Source organism: Trichosurus vulpecula, chromosome 8 (assembly GCF_011100635.1).
Source record: "Trichosurus vulpecula isolate mTriVul1 chromosome 8, mTriVul1.pri, whole genome shotgun sequence".
NCBI classification, from domain to species: domain Eukaryota; kingdom Metazoa; phylum Chordata; class Mammalia; order Diprotodontia; family Phalangeridae; genus Trichosurus; species Trichosurus vulpecula.
This window is the reverse complement of record NC_050580.1, coordinates 43,043,032-43,062,094: the sequence shown is the minus strand read 5'-3', so window position 1 is coordinate 43,062,094 and position 19,063 is coordinate 43,043,032. Positions and strand designations below refer to the sequence as shown.

The following is a 19,063-nucleotide window of genomic DNA, read 5'->3' as shown; positions in this document are numbered from 1 at the left end:
TATAATTCTGAGTAATTATTATCATTAAACTTTTTTTAAAATAATCCAGACCAGGACCTGTGATTTCATCAGTGTAGACAATTCTCTCCCAATGAGGATCAGTACCTGGGCTGCCACTTACTCAGCTGAAAAGGTGAATGATTTGTGTAGGGCCCCACAGCCAGGATGCCTCAGGGGCAGGATGAGGGAGCTGGGTCTTCTTTCTATCCACCGTCTATGCCTCCTCTAAAGCAGCAGCAACTAGAAGGCCCCTGATGCTCCTTGAGGACTTTGCAGTTTGGTAAATTTTTTTTATTGATTTGCTTGGCAGTGATAGAGATATAGGCTTTGACACTAAATAGCAGTGTGACCTTGGACAAGGCATTTAGCTTTTGGTTTCTCCAACTGTAAAATGGAGATGATACGATACTTGCCCAGCTCATGGTGTTGGTAAGGACCAAAAGACAGCACGGGTAAAATTCTTGATAACTGTTAAGGTTCTTAGAGGTCAACTCTTATCCATCCTCCTCCCTCAAACCTCCACCCAATAATTCCTCTTGGTTCTCATCCTGGATCTCCCACCTACTAATAGACCTCAGGTGGCTGGGTCACTTCCTTGCTCGAGGGCCTCCATTTCCTGAGGTGTATTTTCCAGTTCCTGTATTATCGGAACTTACTTCCAGCGCCTCCCGGATGAAGTGCAGCTTCTCCTGCCAGTCCTCTTGGCTGAAGGGCTCTGATGGGGGGCCAGTCATGAAACTGAAAATTCAATACAGACACCTTGAGGGTGATGATGAGGCCAGCTTCCCGATCAAAGTGTACCAATCAATCCTAAGGACTCCCTTGGAGAGGTAAAGGGGCTGTCTCACTTGAGCCCGCCAAACCCATCTTGGGACTGGGCAGAAGACTCACCACTATCAGACTTTCTTTCATCTTCGGTGGAACCTGTACCATATGCCAATACTGGAAACTAATCACAAGCCCTTCCCAGAGAGAGTCAGGTACCACTTAACTGGGTCTTGAGAATCACTAGTTGTAAATAAAGGGGGGCTTGGAGGAGAGGGCTGTGGGCAAATGGGCCTCCAATTAAAAACTGAGCCTATGCTGTCTCAAACATTAAAAATGGAAAACTCCTGATCAAATAACAGTTATTGACTCAGTAATTGGCTTGATGACACTGGTCTGGTGTCTAGTTTTGGTCATTTGGGAAATACTCATTTCTCAGGAAAGCGAATGAATGAATTGGAGAGTTATGCAGGTTTTCTGGCAGTGAACAAGGCCAGACTTACCCCAGAAAGCATCCAGGAGCCTGGCTATTGGACAGTAGATGAAGGCACACTTATATAGGGTTAAGAAAGAAAAGCAACCTTCCTATGAGCCTTAATCCCATTCCTTTGCTTGGCCCCAGAAGGCAGAACTAGGAGCAATGGACTGAAGTTATAGAGGAAGGAGAAAATTCTTAACAATTAAAGCTGTCCAAAAGTGGAAGGCACCTTCTTTCCCTGGAGGTCATCTATTTATTTATTTATTTTCTTAACCACTCTTTTTTTTTTTTTACTTTTTTATTCCCTCTAAATTACATGTAAAAATAATTTTTAACATTTGTTTATAAACCTTTGAGCTCCAAATTCTCCCTCCCTCTCTTTCTCCCCTCCCCTCTCATTGAGAAGACAAGCAATTTGACATAGGGTATAAATGTGCAGTCATGCAAAACATATTTCCATATTAGTCATGTGAAAAAAAAATTGACCAAAAAAAAACCCCAAGAAAAAAACATTTTTAAGTCTGCATTCAGACTCCATCAGTTCTTTCTCTGGAGATGGATAGCATTTCTTATAAAAGAATTGTCTTGGATCATTGTATTGCTGAGAATAGCTAAGTCAGTCATAGATGATCATCATACAATCTTGCTGTTACTGTGTACAATGTTCTCCTGGTTCTGCTCACTTCACTTTGCATCAGCTCATGTAAGTCCAGGTTGATGAGTATCTTGCTCATCGTTTCTTTTTTCCCCACTTTTATTTAGAATTTTATTTTTCCCCAGTTACATGTAAAAACAATATTAACATTGGTTTTTAAAAATTTGAATTCTAAATTCTCTCTCTTCCTCCTCCTGCTCACCCTCCCCCTCATTGAGAAGACAAGCAATTCAATATAGGTTATACATGTATAGTCATGCAAAATATATCCATAACAGTCATGCTGTGATAGAAAACAGAGGAAAGAAAAACTCAAGGAAAATAAAGAAAGTTTAAAAAAAGTATGCTTCAATCCGTATTCAGACCCCATCAGTTCTTTCTCTAGGCATGGATACCATTTTTCATCATAAGTCCTTCAGAGTTGTCTTAGATTGTTGTATTTCTGAGACAATCTGCTCATCATTTCTTCCAGCACAATTGTATTCCATTACATTCATATACAACTTGTTTAGCCATTTCCTAATTGATGGGCATCCTTAAATTTTCAATTCTTTGCCACCACAAAAAGAGCTGTTAGAAATATTTTTGTACATAGAGGTCCTTTTACTTTTTTTTTTCTCTCTCTCTCTTATTTGGGGGGAGCGGGGAAAGGCAGGGCAATTGGGGTTAAGTGACTTGACCAAGGTCACACAGCCAGTAAGTGTGTCAAGTGTCTGAGGCTAGATTTGACTTGGTCCTCCTGACTCCAACGCTGGTGCTCTACTCACTGCGCCACCTAGCAGCCTCTCCTTTTTGTTTTTTTATCTCTTTGGGGTGCAGACCTGGTAGTAGTATTGCTGGGTCAAAGGGTATGCATAGTTTTATAGCCCCGAGGGCATAGTTCCAAATTACTCTCCAGAATGGTTGAATCAGTTCACAACATCACCAACAGTGCATTAGTATCTCAATATCCCCACATCCCTTCCAATATTTGTCATTTTCCTTTTCTGTCATATTGGCCATTCTGATAGGTGTGAGGTGATACCTTATTGTTTTAATTTGCATTTCTCTAATCAATAGGGATTTAGAGCATGTTATATGACTATAGATAGCTCCGATCACTTTGAAAATTCCCTATTCATATCCTTAGACCATTTATCAATTAGAGAATGGCTATTTTTTTAAAAAAATTTGACTCAGTTCTCTCTCTACATAGATGAGAACTGAGGCCTTTATCTGAGATACTTGCTAAAAAATTTTTTTTAGTTACAATTACTATTTCCCTTCATTATATTTCCTCCTGTTCTCTCTCCCCTTTCACCCTGTCCATTCTCAAAAGTGTTTTGCTTTTGACTGCTGCCCATGGAGGTCTTCAAGTAAAGCCTTGGATGACCATTTGTCAGGGATATGGTAGAAAGGATTCTTATTCAGGCATGGGTTGGACAAGATCGCTTCAGAGATTGTTTCAATTCTTGAGATTGTAAGCCCCAGGCCCTAGAAATCTCTCTGACTTGCTCCCCAGCCATGTGGCATCATGCATGGCTTCCTAGGCACCACTGACTCTAAGGCTAGGAACGACATACCTTTCCATTTCTGTGGTTCTCGACGGTTGGCTAGGAGGGCACAAGTACAGCTTCTCAGACACCTGCTTTCGAAAGGCCGAAGAAAGAATTAGTAGGCATGGAACAGACTTCTGATTTGGCTAATGGATCCTGCCATTGCAGTGACTTCAGGTGAAGTTAGGAAGACTTAGTTAGCTATTCTTTACTTGCAGAAGTTGGTTCTGTCCATCATCCCCTCTCAGCTGCCTGGCTTTTGTTCTCTGCAGCTTCCCTATCCTCCCAGGCAACCCCTAATCTGGACCCCACCCCAGCACAGTAACACTTAGATCCAAAGATCCCCAGGGTGCAAACCACCACCACCAGTTTTGAAGTTTGGTGGAGGAAAGTCCCAATTTAAATTAAGTCCTGGTTTTGTGCTTTTTTAATGCTATCCTGCCTGCATGAAGAGTTTTGACTCCAGAAGGAAAATCCCTCCTCCTCCTTAGATGCCAGGCAGAGACCAAGAAGGATATATCACGTGATGAGGTCAGAATTACTCCTCAAGCCCAAGCACTCAGGTACCTTCCAGGACCCATGAGATGCAGCTCTGAATTGGCTGCCCTTTTCCTAAGGCCAACTCTTGAGGCTGGGCCTTGTCTTGCTACGAAACCAAACCCTCATCTATGTTTTCCCCTCCATTTAGAGTGAGAGCTCCATGGTACAAAGTAAGAACTTAATCATAAATTCCTTCCTCCCTCCTTCCTTTCCCATCCTTCCTCTTCTCTCCCTTCTTTCATTCCTCTCTTCTTCACTGCCTCCATCTTTTTGCCCTCATTGCATATAGGGGTTCTAGACCAAGAAGTTTTTAAAGGAAAGATCCCATCTCATCATTTGGGGGGTTGGTGCAGTGACCAGCACCTACAGAGACTCCCTCTCATTAGTCTGAGATCCCTTCTCTAAGTCCTTCCATCTGTAGTTGAATGAGTCTTGGGTGCAGGGCCTTCTTTCCACCTTCCTAAAGACATCATGGTTCTTCCTCCCATGGGTCACACACCTCAGAAGAATCAACCAAAGATGGGGTCAGCTCTTCAACTGCCCTTGGTGGATGGGGCTGAAGCTCTCCTGTGCCTTGGTGCCAAGGGAATCTGGCCACTCTCAGCTCAGCCAGGAATATGGGCTCCCTTACCACGCTGGGCAGGGGGAACATGATCTGTTACTCTCACTTCTACAGCAGGGGTCAAATGAGAATAAACATGGCAGGAGATTGGTGATTTTTTCTGTAGTTTCAGTGTCCCAAGTCTCCAGGGACACTATTATGATGCATGGAATCATGGCACCAGAACTGGTCACCTGCATCACCAACCACAGGTTCTGGGGAAAATTTATCCTCTCTAGAGGGTCTCATTCTGAAAGATTCAAACTGAAACACTTTGGGTATGTTTTCTTTGACTTCAAATGTACAGATGGTATCATGTTGTTTGCCTTCTCAATAGGTGGGGGAAGGGCTGAAGAAAGGGAGAGAATTAGTAACACAAAATTTTTAAAAATGCAGGTTAAAGTATAATTACTAAAAGAAAGAGAAAACCAGACAGAAAAAAGAAATCCTTTGGGGATTCCTGGTTGACCAAAACGCTATTCAATGATACTGTATGGAAATGCTCCCTAGGTCATCAAACCTTATTGATGCTGGTGGTGAATTTCCTCAAAGTTCACATCAAGCAACTTTCTAGCCTACCGTATACCCCTGCTGACCCAACAGGAACACAGACAATAATTCATTTTAACCGAGAATGAGGGTTCACTGGGCAGGGGTTTTTGGTGGTTGTTGTCATCGGTTTTCTCCCCCTGTATAGGAGCAAGCAGATTACTGAAGTTCAGTAAATGTTTAAAAGGTTAGGGATAATTAGAGTGTACTGACTGTAAAATTACAGTACTCCATTTTCCATCCTCAGGTTTAACTTTGTTTTTTCTAAACATAAAACAGTGATTACTACCAGAATTTGAAGGCTTTAGGTAAATATGTTTATTGAATCTATTTTAGCTCTCAGCAGACAATACAGAAAAAAAAATATGACTTAGGTAAGTCACTTCAATTCCCTGAAACTGTTTCTGCCTTTGGAAAATAAGAGGGTTAGATTAAATAATCTCCGAGGTTCTTTTCAACTCGAGTCCTTATGATTTGGTCAGTCTCTCATACTGATTTTTCTTATAAAGTCACTGACATGCAGCAATTTTAAGAAGGATGAAGGCAGCCTGGTATACTGGAAAGAACATTGGCCCTGGAGTCAGAGGACCTGATTTTAAATTCCCCAGGCAAGGTCTTTATCCTCTCTGGGCCTTAGCTACTCCATCAACACTCAGTACAGGCGTTAGCCTGGAAGGCCTCTTATGATTCTTTCCTCCTTTAAATCTATGGTCCAATCACCTGCAGCCAGACAGGTACAAGAAAGAGCTCCTCAACTGGAATTCTTCAGAGGGAAAGACTTTGGAAGGGGAACAGGGAGGGAAATAAAATCCCCTAAGAACTGAGTTTTCTTCTTTTTAAGCATGCAAAGATCAGAAACCTAAAAATGCACATCTTCATGTGGCTGGTGAAAGAGGGAAACTTTTCTGTTCATGTGACATTTTCAGTTTCCTCTTAGAAAATTATCATGGCCGTGATCCTTTTCATAGAAATATTTTATTGCTGCAGTCAACAAACCTGTGTGTCACAGCACAAATAACCAATTACAGTTTAAGAAACTAAGAACTCTCCAAGTGGTAACACTGAGAAAAGATTAACATACATAAAAGGTTACAAAACTATACATTTAAATTACTAGAAATTTCCTAAGGAACTAAAAAAATTGGCGACTGTCAAATGTCTTTTATAAACTACATGACCCATGCCAGTGTAAATTCGATTTTATTAACAAGACACAAGTATCTACAAAGGTTGCACCTAAACATCAGATCAGCTGTAAAACGTGAGCGATTATTTCCTAGAGAAAGTTGAGTACTTTTTGTTGGGGGCTGGGCTCTTCCTTGGTCTCTGTAGATGCAGTAGTAGCATTTCAAACTAAATTCACACGGGAGACTTATGCCAAACGTTTGTCTACACGGGATAATGCCGTTCAACAAAAAAATAAATAAGAACAAAACATACTTGCTCTTGGACCTTCCTGGGCAACAGAATTCGGGACTCCAATGAGGGCTGTTTCTGATTTTCCTGACCCTCTCCATCTACCACTAATCCTGATTCCAAAAATGTCAGAAGACTCCTGAGATGTATGAAGATTAAGTGAGACTCTTCCTGGCTGAGCTACCTCGTGTGGTTAGAGTCTGGAAAGCAGGGCCTAACTCTGAAACTATACATCGAGATGACAGGATGAGGTGTCTTCTCACCATGGGATGGAATAGTAGTTGGGGCAGGGACTGGCTGCACACTCTGGTGACTCTGCCGCCGACAACAAACAATCAACAGTTGCTGTTGGGAGCACCTATAAGAGAGAAACCAAGGAAGCTGGGGATGGGGCATGTAGAGATCAGGACCAATAGCAGGGAGGAACTGTGACCCCCGTTTTTGTCCAATCACTCTTCACCTTTTCTAAAGCCAAGGGCTTCTGCTAAGTAATGAAGGGACTTTAATGCATTAAGTGGCTTAATATATGTACATATGACCTGTTAGCAGGGCGTAGACACACACAAAAAGGCTAAACGCACACACCTGAAGACAGTCCTGGATTCTGTAGCAGCCTGGTAAGCAAACTACAGCTCTCTCTGGCTGGTTTAATGGAACTTGGTCCTCTGGTGCTCTCCTCAGTCCAGTGAATGTCCCAAATAAAAACTTAAAGGGTTTATTACTGCCTGCGGGTTGATCCCAGTTTTGTGGATCATTTATAGAAATACATTTGGTGTGTCAGTCTCACCACTAAGGTCTGGTGTCTGTTGTGGGGTGAGGAGGGCAAGGAGAGAGCAGTAGTTCTAATCAATCAATATAACAAAATTAGGAAAACACATTTCTGGCCAGAAAAGTTAAGAAAGTATTCATCTTTGCTTCCATGAGATGGTGTCATGGTGAGGCATCGCTTTTGGGGGGATTAAGAACACTGTAAGCAAGTGGAAACTGTAGAAATGACCAGTAATGGGATTAGGGATTGTAAGTACCACAGTAATTTATGATCATCTCAGTGGAAAAATTAAGGAAGCAGGATAAGTAGGAGGCATTTTTTCACAGGCAAAGTCCTTTTTGGGGGCGGGGAGCCTACATCAAAGTCACAGGACAGTTATAGGCCTATGAAAAGATATGGGATATCTTGCCACACCTTGTCCATGCCAATTCTAGCCCTGACATAAAAGATCAGATTTACAAAGAAACCCTTTGTCACAAACATAAGAGAAGCTTGGATTAAGGTAGCATACTGTACTTTCCTAGGTTACCCAGCTCTGTAGAGCAGTGCTTCTCAAACCCCATATGGCTGAAGTACTGAAGGGGCTGTGAGTGGATAAAGTTTAAAATGCCTTGCTGTAGAGAATGTCTGATTTTTGTCCAAAGTTTATATGTACTTGCTCAAGGGACTTAAGAGGAAGAAAGTTCACAGGGCACAACATAAAGAACTTTGTTAAACTCTTTTAGAATGTGCCAACACAAGAGAGTAGGCAGGTCTCACCAATTTTAACCCTTTTTTCTAAGGGTTTATTGTCAGAAGTGGTAGAAAGAAGTCACCTGGGCTATGGAAAAGGTGGTTGTTTAAAAGGCTGAAAGTCTGGCAGACCCATCATTTAACACACCTGAGCAGACAATCTTTGAATCACTGTGTTCACAGGTCAGGCCTGATGAAGGAGCAGGAGTAAGGGCACTTTTAAACACAGAGTCTATACAAGCATAGATTTTGACTGGCCTGGGATAAGAGAAAGAGGACAGGAGAGGGAAGTTTCACCTGCTTTCACAAAAAAGGAATGAGAGGGACCAAGAGAGTCACTGCCAGGCCAGAAAAGAATCTGGTCAGACATATTAGCTGGAGGTTTGTGAAGCTGAAAGCATCCAAAGAGTAACGTGACTGAAACCGGGAAGCTCACACACACAGTGGATTACACTGGGAATTTGAAAGTCCTTTGTCTTCCTCCTTTCTTGGATGGCAATAAAACCATTTCTTCATCAATCAAAGGTCCAAAGAAGATGGGATCTGGTTTTTATGCTGTACTTTAAGGACGTAAGCTGTACTCTGGGATCTTTCTGTCTAGTCTGCCATTCTGTTCAAGTTGAGTTATAGGAGAAATTTTTTTTTTTTCCCAAAAAGCTGGATTTCAAAATGGAGTTTTCTAAGCAATCAAGTTTATTCCATGCTATGTTTTTTTCTCTTTTAAAAATACAAGGAGGGTAAGGACCAGGAATAGGCTGGATGCTCTATCGGCTATAATATATTTAATGGTTTTCTTTGATTCAATTTGGTCAAGGTACTGTCTGATCATGGGTCTTCTGTCCCTTCAATGGAGGCAACAGAAGTTGTCTTCCAAAACTGAGGTCTAGTCAGTTTGCCAGTCAATTTGATTCAAAACAATTGGCTTCCTGGTGTGAGCTCAGTCCATGTGTGCTAGGGTTAGTCATTCGGACATCATGCCACCAGTTTTCCATTTCAGGGTAAGAGCTGTTAGCTAAATAGTCTTTAGGAGGCCACTAAGCCAGACTCCTCCCTTCTCCATCATAATACCTTATCTGCCACACCCACAGAGGTCCCCAACTTCCCTCTTCCATAAACCTAGTAATCAGGTCAACTTTCAGAAGCTTTTTTCATTGCTTTACCTGCTAAAACACACATATGCACATTCACAGGCATGATAAACATTTACTTCTTAATTCAAATTCATTCTTCACAGTAGCACAAATTGGAGAAATTTGAGTACAAGTTAGCATCAAAAGAGAGTCAACCAACTTCTGATCATTCACTCCCTCGCCCTCCTGTAAGGTCACAACACACAATCTTTTATTTCTGTAGCTAAGACTGGATAGTCTAAAAGTACATGTGTACAGCTGTCATATATAATCTTGATAAAAGTAAGATTAAGCCCATAGGAATCAAAATTTCAAATAAACATCTTACAGCCATGAATTTCAATGAATTTGTTCATGTGATAGCTCCATGTTAGGGTTTGTTCCCATTATGGTCACAAAGATTCTGCGGGGATGTATTGGAAATCACAAACATTTTAGATATCATAAGGCAAAAAGGTCTGTAGAGCCTACAGGAAAGGGCCAAGTGTATTGAAAGGACTATTTTTGAAATGAGACATTCTTTCAAGTTTCAATCCAATTGGACACACATATTACAAAATAAAGATTTTTAAAAGTGCTGTTTGCTTTGTGAGTCACTCATCTTTATATGTAAAGCATGATCGTAACCTGACCACCTGAGAGAGATCTTAATGGCAGATATTAGCAGAGGCTCCAAGTCCAGATTGAAAGTCTTCCAGTGCATCTCTCTCAGGCTCTCCTTGGGTAATGGAGACATTGCATGACAGCTGGCTTTTTCCCAGTGTTCTTGGGGGTAGTATCTGATGTTAAAGTGAAAGAAAGGACTCTTTGGAAAATCCAATTCCGGCTTCATGGTGTGGCCACTCATAGATATTCTGTATTTTGCTTTCCTTCTATTCACCTTTTAGGTTTCACAACTTGGCTGACCATGAATGAGCCGGCAAAATGGCTCCCTCTCAGTAGCATCAGTCACCTACATTTTCCCATTCCTTCTCATAGAGCACACCCATAAGATACTCAACATAAGAGGTATGCCACCATGATAACATATTAAAAGATATGTCGAACATGATTTAGAAAAACAGAACGTAATAAAAAATTCAACTGCCCAGTCTAAGCTGTTGGCTGATTTTTTTCAAGGTATATAGTTTGTGGTAAACAGTGTTATCTCAGCTCTTCATGAACGTCTGGGAAAAAAATAAACAGTCTCAGACTTGAAGACTTCCCTTGTCAGACTTGAAGGATTTCTGCTCCACGGTCTTCAGGTTCTGTGTAATGGGAAGAGTTTGTGTCAGAGTGGCAGGCCCCATGCCGCCCATCTTTACTTTCGAAATTTGGCTCTGTTAGTGCAGGTTTTTCATAGATATTCTTTTTACTTGTTTCTGGACAGTTCTGGACATAGATCACTCTGTTATAAGCCTTAAGTCTCTTCCATAATTGTACGTATACTTTGCACTGTACGTACATAAAGAGAAGTCCACCAGTGAAGCCTATGGCCACGACTACCAGTTTAGTCCAAAAGGGCCATTCTAGAATCCCTGAGGAGAGAAAGAGCTAGGTTAATGAGTTATCAGAGCTAAACAAGACTCTAAACTCAATGATCTTTCTGTCAGCAAATGAAATTTCTTTAACATTTCTGCCTCACGTTTAGTCCTTTTACTACATTCTTTGTTGGTCTTGTCTAGCACTAACACTACCACTCTTGTCTAGCACATTCCACTTCTTGCTTTTGTCTTCAGTCTCCTCTACTGGTAAAAGTCTACTGATTAATGGAATGATTCATGGAATGATTCAGCCAGATTCTCAACAAGCTTGAAAACTAAGCTTTCTTCTTTCTTTCCTCCCACTTAACTACTCTGTGTATTGTTAACTCCCTTTCATTTTGTGGTCACAACTTACAATGATAAATGGTTAAGGTTTGTGAATGCAGGACATATGACTTCAAAATTGTGTTTCTGCCACCATCTCTAAACAGACCCCAAAATAAAGGCTAGATAAATTGTCCTTTTCAAACTTAATAAGCAATAACAGCATCAGTAGCAAAAATACCTGTAAAAGCATCTAAGACTTACTTACAAGTAATGCAGACCACGACATCTACAAGTTATTCACTGAGTCACACAATGCTTTATCAGGCACTGTTCTCTTAACCCCTATTACATCCCGCAAAGGTAAGCCACCATGTGGCTCATTCTAGTAATGGAGGAATTAGAGGTGTGAGATGTTTATTGCAAATGACATTACGTAGTCACTGCTCACCCAGCTTTTTGGTTACTAGTTCATACTGAAACACAAGGTACCACTGACCATAAATACCAGGTCCCACTGAGGGCTGTGGGAAACCTCATGTTCTCAAGACACAGTAAGATAGGCAGAGAATCTTGAAATCTATCACTTAAAACGTGAAAGAGACTTCGTATCTAAGTTAGTGAAATAAGCAAAAATGAAAAAGTTTCCCAAGGAATGTGAAGCATTTAAAAAATTCTCAGTGGATTTTCCCTTCCTCTTCTCCTACACTGTGATTTCTCTGACTTATATTATTCCTTGTGAATGCCTGTTGTGTTTAAAATAATGTAAGGTCAGTGAAAACCATCCCAGTATTGTCTTTCACAACTAATTAAAATGATTCCTGTCCAAAGGGATGTACACGCTGCATTCACTGCCCATGTGTAAGCAGTCGCTTGGGAGGCCATTAGAATTCTCCCTGACATCTTCAGAGGTTAAGTTTTTATATCTGGAGCTGCAATTTGGCTGAACAAGTCTAAATAGCAACTCGAACAGCTCCACAACAGAGACTTCTGAGCATACACTTAAAATATTCTAGTCTGATAATGACAATTTACACAATTTAGGATGATGATCTGGTGCTGTCCAATGCAGATGGATGGCATAGCCTGGTTCCAACGCCTGTGAAGTCACAGGGTTTGAAGGATTCTTAGGGAAGGAGAGTGTAATATGGAAAATCTACAAAGGAAGTTGGCAGGAGTGAGTCCTGATCTCTCTTCTAAAATGTGTGAGCATGCAACTCACAACAGGCTTTGGGCCCAGAATTTTCTTAACACTTTTTTTAAAAAGGAATTTTCTTCATTACAAATTGGGCTGCTAAGGACACAGAGCAAAGGCAAGTAAGATCTAATACTGGCCAGATTTTAAAATGGCCAAAGTATTTATATTTGTATTTAATAAAATAAATTTGTATAAAATTTAGCAGGTGATTAGGCCTATTAAGTAACATAAATTTGGTATCAGATAGTAAAATGTCCTTTAGACTCTGTCAAAGGTGGGGTTTGCCCCACCTCCCTCCACCAAAAAAAAAGTCAAAGTAACATTGTTATATGCATGCATTTAAATAAATATAATACTATTCTAGATCTGGGCTCAATCAGACGTCCCCAAAACACATAAATTATTATTTTTCACGTTGTTGCTGTTCTGTCCAACTCCATGACCCCATGGACCATGGCATGCCAATGTTGTCCACGAGGATTTCTTGGCAAAGATAGTAGAGTGGTTTGCCATTTCCTTGTCCAATGGATTAAGGCAAACAGAAGTTGAATGACTTGTCCAGGGTCACACAGATAGTAAGTGTCCGAGGCCTATTTGAACTCGTCTTTCTGGCTCCAGGCCCAGTGCTCTATCCGCTGAGCCACCCAGCTGCCACATTTTAAAAAATACATAAAAACTAACTGCATGGAAGAAAGGTCACTTATTTAACAAACATCCCAAACTCTGAAATGAGTTCCTGATTGGAGGATGGGTTGATCTAGGGGATCTGTGGGGTTCCTTCTAACTCCAAAATTCCAAGACTGTATCACAACCCAGCTTCCTATCCATTTATCTCTTTCATCCTCTGAAACTTCTTTTTGCTCTCATCAAGACATTTAAGCTCTTGACTTCTTGCTACTATTTGTGTGTGGCTTCATGTGCCTTCCTACCCAGCATGGATCTCATGGTCATTCATGTTTATAACATCCTCCCTTCTCACCCTAGAATCTCTTCCCCTTCAAAATTTCCATTACCCCTGCTCCTTGCAAATCCCCAGATCTAGTTAAAACTCTATCTCCATTCATTTTCTTTGTTCTCCCACCAGGTGCCAAACACTGCCAGGTAACACCATTAAAACAACCACATTGGCTTACCTATAAATTCATGCTCTTTACACTCAGAGGGTCGGTCTCTCAACACTAACAGTGTTCCTTTTGTTCCCCGATTTTTAGCTCTTCATGATAACAATCAAACCAAACATCCCACACCACTGACAGCACCTTCAAATCCCAGCCTCCCTCCCTGTCTCTGAGCAGTGGACCTCATCTCTTTCTTCCCTTGCTGAGATTAAAACTATCCAAAATGATTTCCTTCCACAATCCCTCCTTCATGTTCTTAAAATCCTCAATGACAAACTTCCCTGTACTTCCTTCCTTATTCCCTTCAAAGGCTAAACCTTGAGCACTTCATTCTGTCACCTTCCAGCTCTACTAGGACTTTTGCTGCATCATATCCCTCCTCTCTCATGAACCTTCTCCCTGGCCTGAAAATATATCCCAATTTTCTCTGCCCCACAAAAACCTTCCTTTGACCCTGCAATTCCCCCAAACTACTTTGCTCTCTGAAAGACTGACATCGACACCAGTAAGCCCAATAAGGCTCTTCCCAATCCTATTTCTCTGATTTTACTTCTGCATCTGACAGCCCTGACTACTCCTCTTCTTGGCTTCTCACCAGTTCTGCTCCTGTTGTTCAGTCACCTTCACTGAGTTCTTTTTGCTACTTCTGCCACGCACATGTCTTCAAACCTCTTATTTTCCTTATACATGATGACTTTTCAAATGTCATCCTTTCTCATGACTTCAAATATCAAATGTGTGGATCATTTCCCAATCGTTACCCACAACTCCACCCCCACTATTGTGCTCGAGACTACAGAGTGGACCTCTCCATCAGGATGTTTTGCCAACAGTCAAACCCCAAGTGTCCAACACTGACCTCCAAAGCGGGCTCTTCCTCCTCCCTTTGTGACTCCTCTTAGTACCTGGTTGGGTGTGCCTTGTTGCTACCTGACCTCTCAGATACAAGGAGAGTCTCATACATTTGGCATTACTGGTGTTGACACTTCAGTCCACAGCACACATTCGAGAGCTCCACCACCACAACATACAACTTAGGTCATTCTTTCCTTTAATGCTCACAACCAACCTGGGGAGATCTTAGGGAGGATAAGTATTATAATCCCTACTTCACAGATCAGGAAACAGCCTCAGAGAGATGACAGGGCTTTTCTGAGGTCAAAATGTTGAAGTCAAAACTACACATTTGGTCTCTGGGCTCTAAATTCAGGACTCTTTATGCCACATTGAGATCCATATTGTAACAAGCTTCAGGCTCAGCCTGAAATCACCATATGTCATCCAAAACATCTGTAGTAACTTAAAAGACTTTGTGAAACAGGGTGGGGGGGGAGGGTTGGTACTAAATGGTCTACATTTAGACATACCAGTTGTCTGTCCCTGCTTAATCTCTTCAGCAGTCCGGTCTATGAGGACATACAAGGACCATACCACACAGGTGATTGCAATGACATGGAATGTTACAGAGCACATAATCTTCCTCCGTTCACTGGATGTCATCTGCAATTTTTCCCACTGACGAGAAATAACAGAAAACAGCATGAAATTTGAGTCTTACATTGTGAGAATATTTCCTATAGGAAGCATTGCTTTCTCCCTTCTCCTTTACAAACAACATTCATTCTCCTATCAAGGAATAATCTATCTGCTTGTTAGTGTCCATTTTTGGAACTAATTTTCTGTATGATAAAAATATTAGGATTAACGAGGAAACAATACACTACTACCTGTCAAACAAAAATTTTCTCACTAACTAAAAATTACTCTTATAGATATCACTACATGGATCCCTAGATAATACTGTAAATTGGAATGCAATTTGCAGCTTGGGGTGGGGAGGTATCTTTTGGAGACTCCCACTTTTTCCAATGCCACAGGTAAATGAGAAGGGGGTGTGTGTGTGCGCTGAAGTGAAAACACACAAGTAAACTGAGTCACAACTATGCCACAGAGGTCAGTATCAAAAGAAGCTCACTTTTTTGTTCTCTATTACATTCACAATAAAAAGTAAACAAGCTTGCACCTGAAGCTAATAATCTCCAGACATGAATAACCCTGGCTCTTTTTATCCTTCTCCTGTCCTGCTTCATCTAAAAGCTCACTGATGTAGCCCAAAGTTATACTCTCAGTGGGAGTGGGGAATGAGAACAAAGCCTAAATAGCCTGTTGATTGTTGCATATTTATGTTAGAGTTGGCAGAGATACTAGAGATCGCTGGGATTGATACTGCTCATTTCACAGATGAGGAAACCAGAGAGGAATAGTACTTTACCCAAGGCTAGGAAGAGCTAGATCTTAAAACCAGATCCCCCAATGCCCATTCCTACAGCAACTTTCACTGTCCTTTTCCGTATAGGATTCACTATCATTTAGTGATCACTTTAGCTCCTAACGACTAAAGGTGGTACATAGTGAAATGAAAATGGATCCTCCTTTCTTTTCATTGATTTGAGTTTGGAAGGATCACATGATTTTGGTGATAGTTTAGAATCATGGTCAGTTTTCACCTTTGAGGGACATCTTTTTTAATGCTATAGTTTTAGTTCATAACCACTGAGTTTATTTTTTATATAATAATGAAACCAGAGCCTCCACCCCAAACTTCCCCTTTCCTCATTCTACATGTCAAACTTCCAGCTACTGTCTAGAACCAGCTACTCTATTCTAACCAGGCCAGTTTACTTAGTCTTGTCAATAGAACATGTTCAACGCCTGCCTTTGATCATATTGTTCCCTGACCTCAACATGGCTTTCCTCTCATCTGTTTCTCCAATTTTTCTCCATTTTTCTCAGGACCATTCTAATTCTATGTTCCCTATGAAGTTTTCCCTAATGATACCAACCCATAGCGATCTCTTCCCTCTCTGAAGCCCTCTAGTACCTGATAATGTGTACCATACAATTTGCATTTGATTTTATACTCTCCTGGCAGAGTTTTGTAAAAGTGCTTTAAGTTAGTGCCTTTGCTCCTTCAAGGCAGAGATCAAGCTACAGGCTGCTTTTACGTAGCCACAACACAAAGCACATTTTGGGACACAAAGGAAGTGCTCCATACACATTTGCTTACATAACAAATTTTGAGATAGGAGATGGAAATCAGAGGGGCAGTTTGGTTCTGGACAGAACAAAGAATATAGATAACATTTCAAATGTCTATAGTTTTTAAGGTTTACTAAACTTTTTTTTCACAACAACCCTGCAAGATGGATAGGTAGTAAATGCACAGTATTATTACTTCAGTGCTATTTCTTCTACCCCGTGTTGTTTTTTGTAGTATCAGTGTATTTCATTTATTTCTTAATTCACTAATTCATTCTTACTTCAACAAATATTTATTGAGTATTACACACTTTGGAGCTACTGTTTAGCTAGGACTTTTCTCTTTCACTTTAGAACAAGTGATAATACATGTTTATATTGCTACTATTTTATGAGTATGTAAATATGGTATACATACATATATGTACATATATGTGTGTGTGTGTGTGTGTATTAATATATATATATATATATATAAATACCTAACTTTTTCTCCCTTACTCTTACTCATGCATTTCTCTACAATCTTGACAAATGTCACAGAAACACATATTTAGAACTAGAAGAGAACTGTGAATCTAGCAAAGAATAAAAAAATTCAGGAATGGGATTAAGGTGGTTTCTGGATAATATCCCCAGATCCTGACCTTTAAGTCGCTTGCCTCTATATGAGGACCAGGCAGATGATGTACTTGTACGATGATAGCAGTGGCTCATGCTAAAAAGAAAAATACCCTTCTCTCCTAGGCATTGCCACCCCTTGGGTAAGGGTACTGGCCACCAAGCAACGAGTCTCTGCTCAGCCTATACACTGCTGCCCTACAGGGATAGCTCTATCCCTTCCTTTCACCTTCTCAGACTTGTTCATCTGAACTTTAGATGGTTTGCACAAAAGTAAAAATATGGAGTTTTTGGGAAGAAAGTATAAGCTGAACTGAGTCTCGAATCCCCCTTAGCTGTGAATGGGATGAACTTATACAACCTCTGTGCTGAAACAGACATATGCACTGATCACTTCCTCTCTAGTGATATACACCTCATACTGCTCTTTCCACGTACAATGAATGGATCTAAGTCCACGTATGAGTAATTCTGGAGGAAAATGATTTACTACCAAAGGAGCTGCAGAAGAGCTCAGCACCTCAGTAGTTTCAGCACTACAGACCCCTATGTCTTCAGAGTGTGTCCCTTCCTGTACCTTCTTAGCATACAGAGAATAAACAGAAAAATCTGTTTGGGAAAGAATGAGATGAACTAAATTACTGAAAAGGGAAGCAGACACTAGCCTTAAGACTGACAGTAATGGCAGGAAACAGGAGAGCATGTTTGACATGTTTTGGTTACAGGCAGAATAAGCAAAATGGCATTCAATAACTACGTAATGGACAAACAAACCAGTAGTTGGTGGGGTTTTCTCATTACGGCTGCTGTTTTAAAGCAACTCAGCAATTGTTCTGTACTTTTTAAGAAATGAAATAATTTTATCACTCAGTACAATTCCTTTTAGCAATCACTCAATCTATAAGCCAGAATGATAGTGGAATCAAGCTATTTTCTATTTAGGTAACATGATTCACTTTTCCATCACCAACAATATACTTAATTTGAAACAGCGGTATGACTTAGCAGGCAGAGTAAAAGGTAGGGAGGCAGAGGACCTTGTCTTGAATGCCAGCCTAGTGGGACAGTGGCCATAGCTTAGCACATCTCTAAAGCAAAGTTCTCTCAAACTCTTGTGGGGGTTTATTCATTTTAGTAAAATTCCACACATTCCAGTGGGGCAAACTTTCTTTTAAAGTACTATGCGCACACATACTTTTCTTAAAGGCTTTAATTTGGTCTCCATTATGAACTCGTATTTGCAGAGTTCACAGCATCGTGTGTCCGAACTTTTGATCCACTGCTGCAGGCAGGCTTGGTGGACAAAATGAAGACTTCCTGTGCAGTGACAGGGTGTAATAAGAGGATTCTCATCATCTCCTTCACAGTGACATATCCTGCACCAGAAACAAAATATATTCATCACAAACAAGCAGACTTACAGTTAAAGTGAAACTCCAGCGGGAAATCTAAGAAGCAGCTCTGTGACCATGGGCAAGCCCCATGTGCATTCTTACTCAATTCACACTGAAAAACACCTTCATGTGAAGGAACTACGGGCCCACATACAGGCACAGCGAGCACAAACACTGCTAGCTCCAATTCTCTCTACCTCACTGCCGTCATGCACAAGGCTTGGAGGGCATTCAGCAATGGTGAGGAAAAGGATGGTCTGAGGAATTATGATGCAGCCTTTCATTTGTTTTTAGAAGACTTAGATACTATATTGAGAGAGGCATTTAAAGCCATAAAGAAGTATTTCCAGGAACAAAATTCTTCAAATTCACAGATGTGATTTATTTAAATTAAAAATAAAATCAGCAATCATTCTACCTTACTCCCAAAACAAAATGTCACACTGACTAAAAAAAGATGATTTATCTTCCAGCTATGAAAGGGTACCCATAGCAACCTCTGTTTGCTTCTCCTACCAACAGGCAGCATACCTTATAGGATCAAAGATCTGAGGCCATCTAATCCAAACCCCCTATTTTACCATTGAGAAAACTGAGGTCCAGAGAAGTTAAGTGACTTGCCCAAGGTCATACAAGTAGGAAGCAACAAAGGCAGGATATGAACCTCCTCCTACCCTGCCCCCCCTTCAGAAAAGTTCTAAGCTGTAAGTTGAAACCCGCCCACAAAAAAAGTGGC

General features: G+C 40.8%; 1 protein-coding gene across 7 annotated transcripts in view; it reads right to left on the bottom strand.

Moving 5' to 3' along the window:
* Positions 1-6,082: 6,082 nt before the first annotated feature.
* The window catches only part of MARCHF8 (membrane associated ring-CH-type finger 8), a 108,520-nt gene continuing 95,539 nt past the window's right edge, over positions 6,083-19,063 (bottom strand). For all 7 annotated transcript variants that reach the window (XM_036734472.1, XM_036734470.1, XM_036734473.1 and 4 more), the window contains 3 exons: positions 18,129-18,309; positions 14,641-14,788; positions 6,083-10,687 (listed from right to left, as the gene is read on the bottom strand). In XM_036734472.1, coding sequence (XP_036590367.1) covers positions 10,380-10,687; positions 14,641-14,788; positions 18,129-18,309 — 637 coding nt within the window. In that variant the 3' untranslated portion in view covers positions 6,083-10,379. The remainder of the gene's footprint in view (positions 10,688-14,640; positions 14,789-18,128; positions 18,310-19,063) is intronic.